General features: G+C 41.1%; 1 protein-coding gene across 1 annotated transcript; it reads left to right on the forward strand.

Moving 5' to 3' along the window:
- Window positions 1–571: 571 nt before the first annotated feature.
- LOC125384378 lies at window positions 572–5,726 on the forward strand. The gene is made up of 4 exons (XM_048403414.1): window positions 572–1,612; window positions 3,748–3,816; window positions 4,825–4,914; window positions 5,673–5,726. Exons 1-4 carry the CDS (start codon window positions 602–604, stop codon window positions 5,724–5,726), a joined length of 1,224 nt encoding a protein of 407 aa, XP_048259371.1. The 5' UTR covers window positions 572–601.
- The last annotated feature ends 3,268 nt before the right edge of the window (window positions 5,727–8,994 follow it).

An 8,994-nucleotide genomic window follows, 5' to 3' on the forward strand; every position in this document is an offset into this window, starting at 1 on the left:
ATTCCTCAAATAACTGCGATGTCACTTTTCAACTATTAGCACTCGTTGCAGCAAACAAGAATATGAATACCATAGTAACACAACCTTCAGCACGCTCGTGCCTTAATCAAACTTGTAAAGCAATACTCTACACTGACTGTCAGCTCTGTATTTTCTGTCTCTTGCTTTCATACACACAGGGGCTTCAGGTCGCTTTATCATTCTCTGTTATAATGAATAGAGTTGATGTTTCCTCACTATCGGACAATCAGTTAAAATGGTAATTCATCCATTAGCCATTATCACAATATTTGAATGCCATAAAATAGTGGCTTTAGAGCGATGGCGTGTTTGCGTTGTAAAGCTTTGAAAGGGCTAATAGGGTTGTATTGTGTTAGGTGACATATATGGACAGGAGCAGGTAGCTTTCGATAGCTTTTCATTGTCATATGGTTGATACCGCAGCACAGGTACCGCACTGTGTTGATTAAAAGCGTCAGTTCTGCACCTCATATTGAGGTATATGCCGTTCATCTGAACTAAAGACACAGATTCTACTTATCAATTGGTGGTATTGTTGGGTATTGTGGTGGTGGTTACGGATTATAAACAAGCATCAATCATGAAAATAGAAAGTGTTGCCACTTCCGAAAGAAAGGACACTGGAAAGTTTATTACAATCGAAGAAAGAATGAAACCTCTTTTGATGTCCATGAAACTATTGGGACTGTACTTTGACCCACAGCAAGATGGCAATACGTTTGAACAGTCACAGAATGGACGTAAGAGAATATCTACACGGCTACTGTCATTCTTCAGCCACCGACTGTATTGTTACATGGTTCTTCTTTTGCTGTGGTTCAATTTTGTCCGATGTTTTGTTGGCATATTTCCTCTGAATGAAAGATTGCCCTTCAGGGTTATTCCTACGTCCTGGTATCTCCAGTGCTCTTTGAATGCAACTATCATGGTTGTTTCATGTCAGAGACTCAGACACTTGCGATCCTTCTACAACCATTGGGATTCTCTTTTCAAGAACAATGTGACGAACCAAATTGGATGTGGATTCATATGCCCAATAAAGTATTTGAATGTTGCGACATCAGGTGGTTGGGTTTTGTTCTTCATCAACATAGCTGCAGTTTTAATAATCTCTCTTGGAAATTTGTCGACATCGGTGCTATTACTTGGAGATCTTGTTCGGCCATTTCCCAGTGAACGATGGGCAGCCGTACTCAATCTTATCTTGCACACTTTCGACACTGGTGCATGGATATTTCCTGTAATCTTCGTGGTCGTAGTTTCCAGGGTCATCAAAGGTCAATTCCTCAGATTTGGGCAGGTCCTTTCCAAGCAGATCAAGGAAGCAGAAGACCAAATACCTGATCGTCTGCCAGAACTGAGATCTCGCTACACACAGCTTTGTCAGGCTGTGGACATCATCAACAGAACGTTCAAATGGATCCTCGGACTATCGTTTTTCCTCCAGGTTCTCCTGGCCTGTTTTATTTCGTATCAGATGATAACTGGCAAATACGAGATGTTTACAACATTAACTTATTCGTATTGGCTGGGAGGTTGTTTTGTAATCATAACATTGCTGACAAGCAGCAGTTCAGATGTACATGATGCGGTAAGTACAGATTTACATGTGCCTTGTGTTCTCTCGCTCCTATTAATTTAGTGACAAACATGTAAAGCTGGAATGGGAGAATACTGAAATATCTTGACCAGGGTGGCTCCAAAGGGACTCGGGCAAAAACGAGTTCCCAGTCGGGTTGCGAAGTCGTCTAAGGTGTCGTAATTCTTTGCACGGAAGTGTGTGCCTTAGGCACGTCAAAAAACATCTTCCCGAGGCAAGAGAATTAACTAACAATAAAAGTCCCGATTTCGCCCTTGCCGAACAAGGCTGGTATTATTGAGTTATATTTTGGCTGGACTAACGAGTCCATGCTTAGTCCAATCAAAATCATGCAACGAAATCGAAATCCGGTTCGTAAACCATCGTGCAACTTTCGGTCGATTGCACCGCAAACTCGTTGTAAACAGATATTTTCCAAATCTTTTCACGTTTTAATCAAGGTGCTCTGATGCACCTTGCGATGTAAGACCCGTTTTATCGTTGATTATTGATTAGATCGTCTTGACTTGGCGCCGCCATTTTGTTCGAAGCAAATGCAAGTGATACGAGAGATGGAATCTGTTTGGTCCATAGGAAAGGCTTAGAAGGGCCATAACTCGTAATAGCCACTGGTGGCGATACTATCGAGCCCAGGAATTCCAGTCTAGTTCGGCAAGGGTGGAAACTGGTCTTTTAAAGTCAGTTTACTCCCATGCCTCGTGAAGAAGACCAGAAAGCCATGATCGTTGGTTCGAACTCCAGTTCACCCAGATCTTGTTTCCAGGTTTGTCAGCACCATACCCGTTCTCTTGGGTTTCACCAAAGTGGTACACGTCTGAGACCTGATAACTGGAATACCAGTTTTAGAAAATAATGTCAAAACACATGGATATCCTGTCTTTTGAAACGAGGATAAATAGGCACTGTATCCATGTCCGTAATTTCATCATTTATGACCTGAGCAAATAAACAGCTAGGACATTTCAAGTGCCCATCAAGATTGAATATTGTGCGCTTGTTATTTTTCTTCATAAATTACATTTCATAGGGCAAGTGTTGCACCGCCGGCATTAAGGCACCCCCTCCCCTTTATAAATGTGTTAAATGCCCCAAATTGACCATGAAGGGCAAATATATCCATTGAAGTAAAATGGTGCACGTAAACAGGGCTTTAGATTTCGGCAGTTCCTTTCCAAGCAGATAGAGGAAGCAGATGACCACATCCCTGATCGTCTGCCTAAACTGAGATCTCGCTTCGCCCATCTTCGTCAGGCTGTGAATATCATCCTTAGAACCTTCAAATGGATCCTCAGAATATCGGCTTTCCCTTAAGTTATCCTGGCCCGGGGGGCACGGGAGCCCAGTCGTCAAAGGCGCCATGATTCGCTGTGTAGAGTTGCGTCCCTTGGGCACGCCAGAATCTTATGATTGTGGGTTCAAATGCCGGTTCGCCCCGACTAATGTTTCTAGGTTTGTCAGCACCATACCAGTGCTCGTCGGTTTTACTAAAGTTGTAAACGTCGGAGACCTGCATCAATTCGGGCTTTCCTCCCACATTAAGCTGACACGCTGCGATATAACTGTAATACTGTTAAAATCGGCGTCAAACCCAACTCACCCACTTTAAAGGCAAAGTGCCTGAAGGCTCTTGACTTCTCACTCTCCTGACCCGTTTTATTTCGTATCAGATCTTAAATGGCCCAAAGGTGATGTTTACAAATGTTACCTGTTCGTTGTCTTAGATGTTGTGTTGTTATCATAATATTGCCGACAAGGAGCAGTTAAGATGTGCATGACGCGGTAAGTACACATTGCCGAATACATCACAAGATTCCACTGGTAGGAATGTCACAGACCGACATGGTCCTGTACCCGTCTCAGCTCTCGAAATAAAAAAACAACCATGATCAGGTCGCCCATTCAGTTTGTGATGTGTAAGCAGGAATAATACAATCATCATGATGGCAAAAGCATGGTCAACGTCTTGTCTTCCAGCTTGTATGCACCAGTCACTGAACAAATAACCGCTGTCTACTGTTCTTGTTTCAGATATCTCAAAACAAAAACGAAAATATAAAAAAATCTGTGCATAAGTTTGCTGTTTATATATATTCAGCTGCAAAATGTTCTGGATTATTTTGTTTCAGGCCCATTCTTTGTTGGAGGATATTTTCCAGATTGGGACAAAAAACGCCACTTCAGAACTTCTTGGACAGGTAGGTATACGTTTTTGGCATACGATACTAGACCCCAAAGGGAATTTTTATTTCATTATGTTGTGCCAAGAAGCATCGTCCCAATCAGTTTGGGCCCACTTGGGGTAATGTGGCCTGGAAAATAGGTCCTAAATGGATAGCTCTTTGGGGCTCCATTCAGATGTGCCTAAGGGCTCCAACTGGGTCCTGAGTGATAACGTATATATGTGTCTGTGCAATAGTTGTTTCCCGAATACTGACACTAAATAATGCTAAGAAAGAGTGCACACGTTAAAATAAGTATGTCATCTTTAAGATGAACAATATTGTTGTGCTCAAGAACACAATGAATTCAGGTCGCCTTATTTGATAAATGTGATGATTTATTTTGAATTTGTTCGTGTTGGATGGTCAAAAAAATGTTTGTTACTTTGATAACACAAACATTCTAGAAAACAGTTTTCAGTCAGCACAAAGAACTGACAAATGCTTTGATTGTACTTTGTACCTTCATAAACAACACGGAACTGGCATCAGTTCCCATGATGGTGCTTGTAGACTTCTGCGACTTAGGATCTTTTCCCGAATGTAAAACAGTTTACTTTATTTAGTGGAAGGCTGAAAAGGTTAGAAGGCTTTACCGAGGAACAAGATCGTGACATCTCTTACCCAAATGAATTCAAAATGGCGGAAGGTGTCTGGTAAACTGCATTCATACCTTGCTCTGTGTCATTGTGTCTGTGTATGTGACACCTGACTATATGTCGAAACTGAATAACAATGGCAGACTCTAAACAGACATGATGCCTCATTCGTCGGGTTACAACACTAGCTTGATGAGGCGCCGGGGCAGAAACGCAGCGCAGAAACGAACGAAGATGCCTTATGGCCCAGAATAGCTCCCCTTTGATAAAGGACAATAACTTCTCAAAAGGCGATAGATTCATTGAAGTATCACATTTCAAATTAATCTGATTGTACTCATTTATGACCGACCTTCGTCATCAATTCTTGCTTACTTTTTTGCAGCTGAACCTCTTTGTCTCCAAGTTGACAGGAACATCCACTGGATTCACGGCCATTAACTTCTTTGTCATCAAAAACGAGTTCCTTCTGACTGTAAGTTGCAACGTCAACAATCCATGTCATAAAATGTAACGACTATCGTGGCAGAGGGTGGCAGAGACATAACTGAAATCAAAATATCACCGTTCATACCATATATACATGGTGTGAAATAGTACATTACTTTGTGATATTTGGACCTTGAAAAGTAAGTTTGACTGATAACAAGACATGGGTATGTTTATCCCTCACGAGGTTGTCTGTCTGACTGGCGTTTCACTTCCGCACAACTCGGTGGGGATTGTGGGTCGCATTAAGGTCCCCAGTATGTCATGCTTGCCATAAGATCCAATTAATAAGGATTGAGTTAGATGGTTGCCATTTGACCCAACGGTTGGATCGTTTGTCATGCAATCTACCACTTGTTGTCTTTATTATACACGAGCCATCGTACTTAAGTTATTCCTAACTGCCATGTAACTGAACATTGATTCATCTCATACACTGTATACACCTCAGCATGGCTTGTTTGACTGATCAACAAGAAACTCCTGGGTATGTTTTTCCCTCACAAGCATGTCTGTCTGACTGGCGTTTAATTTCCGCTAAACTTGTGGGTCACATTTAGTTCCCAGAATCCCATGCTTGTCATACGATCCGACTAAACTTAGGATTGGGTAACTTGGGTGACGTTGTTCCCAACTGCGTTAATCATTTTTCCTTCTCTTTACCACTTGTATATAGATTATGCAAAGGGCAGCATAAGAAAGTTATTGCTTACTGTCAAGTAACTCAACATTCATTCATTTCAGTTGTGTGGACTGTTCATCACCTACTTCTTCCTCCTGCTGCAGTTCAAGATATAGACTGACACCGGATGACTGAATATACACACCAAGTGCCTGTTCCACACATGAATGAAAGAAATTACTCTATACTCTGCAAATAGCAGTTGTGTAAATAAGGTCACCATGATCAGTCATAACTACCATAGCTATCAAAGCCCAGTTACGGTTTTACTTTGATGTATAGATAAAATCTGTATCTCTAGGAAATAAACGTCAACTTGGCATCGGCATTTATCGGTGGACATTTTTTATGTTGATGTTTGAAAAAGACATATTAAGTCCACCCTCTCCCACTGCTCTTCCCATCATATTAGTTATGATTGTGTAATCAAGGAATTGTAGACGACCACACACTGGATGATATTTGTTCATGCTAAGCTTCTTCCGGTTGCTGTAGACAAAACCTTTGTGCGTCAGTTCCCGAGATAGGAGATATAACACCACACGAAATTTGATCTGTTCTGGAAATTTACATAATTAGGTCTATAACACGCCCCACACCCCCTCCCTTTAACCTACACCCTGAATAACTGCGACATATGTTCACACCGCTAGGAATATTTAATCTGCAATCAATGAACACAAATGACTATCAAACAACATGTTTTATTTTCTATTATTCTGAAGTGGTCACGTGGACCCAGATATCTTGACCTAACTACACTGTTCGTGATGCACCAAACTTGGCGATCACAATTTAATATAAAAGGGTAAGTATGTCTTTTCCACAGATTTTGCCTAAAAAGTATATTGTACACAGCCTCATACCAAGTTTTGTTTTTTCTATGGCTTTTTTTAAACGACAGTGGAGTATTGCTATCGTGTCACTGGACTGTCTGATCCAGAATCGATTGTTTACATGCCGCCTTTGTATGGCAGGAGTAGTGCTGGGTTGACGTTTTATATTCTTTGACTGAGCCTGGGATTGTTTGCCATGACCCTGATAGTGATAGGGCTAAAACTGAACCGTGTTTACGTGCATGTTACAAACGTTCAGCAACTTTCTCTAAGCCTCTTCAAATACTGTTAAAAGCGGCGTTAAACCCAACTCACTCACTCACTCACTCACTCACTCACGCACAAAGCCTCTTCACCAAACCATGCTTGTCGTAAGAGGCGACTAACGGGATCGGGTGGTCAAGCTTGCTGACTAGGCATGTCATCGTATCCCAATTTCGTGGATCGATGCTCATGATGTCCATCACTTGATTATCTGGTCCAGGCTCAATTATTTACAGACCGCCCCAATACAGCTGGAATATTGTCGAGTGCGGCGTTAAACAACAAACAAACAAACAAACAAACAAAACATGGATGTCGCTGATGAGGTTGCCTCAATGCCTACAATCATGATGTCCGAGTTTCTTTATATACAAATTGCTTTGATAGTCAACCTCAAGGTTAAAATCATATTAAACAAATGCAAGCGGGTGGTGTTTCCACTTATTTTGAGTTTAATCGATATTCCTTTCAAATAGTAACGTCTATATTAGTATAATGAATCAAACATTGCAAATAGGTGTCCTGTAAAATGCATGTGATGCACTGACGGCGTCAAGGCATGTACTGATAAGCAAACCCAAAAGATGTTGACGACAAGAGACAAGACCTTCAAAGGACTTATGACGATCTGATATAGTTTGAAGCAAAATCAAAATTAAAGAAGAGAATATATGGATGTCAACTTCTTTATTCTGAGGAACACAACGTTTCGGAGTATATGCTTACTCCTTCATCAAATGAATGAATGCCATGAGGCAGAGAGCATATATGTGTACACGTAAGGACAACAAAATTTATAAGATAACAAAGATCTTGGTCAGTGCTAAGTAGTGTCGATTGTATGATTCCGACTATATCATGTGCATGTGTTTATGATACAAGTTGTTCCTGCCCCACCGGTGGCACCAGTCACAAACGCTCGCAAAGTCAAGTCAATTGTTCAACTGAAAAAGTACAGGATCATATGGTACAAGACGAAATAGGGAAATGTCTACCGAATTTACCTTAAAAAAGTGAAATGTAGACACAAACACTGGAGCTGCAGCAGGAACGGGGACGCAGTGGGTGCTAATGGGGATGCCTTCTTCTTGCCTAAACGTCTTCCTCTCTTACTTTTACATAGGTCTTATCAAAAGCATTTCACATAGTGTTTACTCAGTAAACTTCTGATGACATTTGCTTTCATTTCAACAAATTGACCCGAACCTATGAAAATAGATATGCAACTATATCTAAGGGTACCACATTTTGCAACAAGAGCCCTACGGATCAAGGAATTAAGTTTCTGAAGTTTTTCATGTGGAATAGAATCTTGAACCTTTTTCTTTTCTGGGATTGTAAAAAGTCAAGAATATCTTTGATTTTTTTAGGATCCACATGGTATTAACTCCGCTTGTGGCAAATGTGGCTTCTGTAAATATATAGAAAATCCTCCCTTGATGGTTAATCTTTGAGACATGGAGTTGGTGGTACGTTTGCTGTACCCAACAATATATCTCTCTTTGTACTGTTTTTATGGAGCTTTGGAACCCAGTACAAAAGAGGAATAGACATAGGTAAATTTCTTCCTCAGTTAACGACAGCAAATTCCAGTCTCAGACCAGTGAAGATTCGGTGTAGAATAGGTCTTCAGCAACCCATGCTTGCCGTAAAAGACTCGATTATTTACAGACCGCTGTCATATAGCTGGAATGAGTGCGGCGTTAAACAACAAACCAACCGACCTCACACACGCGATGGAGTCCGGAAAAGACTCACGTTCTGAATGTACGGAACACTTTTGACATTGAAGAGGAATGGTATCCAACGTTGGCAACGATGGTGGCGTTACGATCGAACCCAGAAATTCCAGCCTAGTTAGGCAAGGGTTGAAACTGGACTTTTATAGTCAGTTAACTCCCTTGACGCGGGAAGATGGAATACGGTGGACTGAGATAGAGAGTTATGGAAACCTGTGGAATAATCTGTGATGTGATATGATATCACTGTGTTAAAACTAGTTTTACTGTATATAAGTGGACAAGAGCATGCCTCTCGTATCTCTCACACAGTTTCATCTACAGAGAATACATCAAGACCAGCTTTCATGTGAAGATCACTCATCACCCCGGATTCCCTGCCTAGGCCCATCTCGGAAGTTGGACCACTGTCGCCGTTTGGTGAATATATTATTATCAATGACTTTTGCTACTTAAATTTGATACTGACCACTGCCATGACTATACGGTCATTGAATATTGTACTGCCTCTTTTGTGTACTGCTATTGTTATTGCTGTATTGATT

Source organism: Haliotis rufescens, unplaced genomic scaffold (assembly GCF_023055435.1).
Source record: "Haliotis rufescens isolate VD_foot unplaced genomic scaffold, xgHalRufe1.0.p SCAF_3, whole genome shotgun sequence".
Taxonomy (NCBI): Eukaryota; Metazoa; Mollusca; class Gastropoda; order Lepetellida; family Haliotidae; genus Haliotis; species Haliotis rufescens.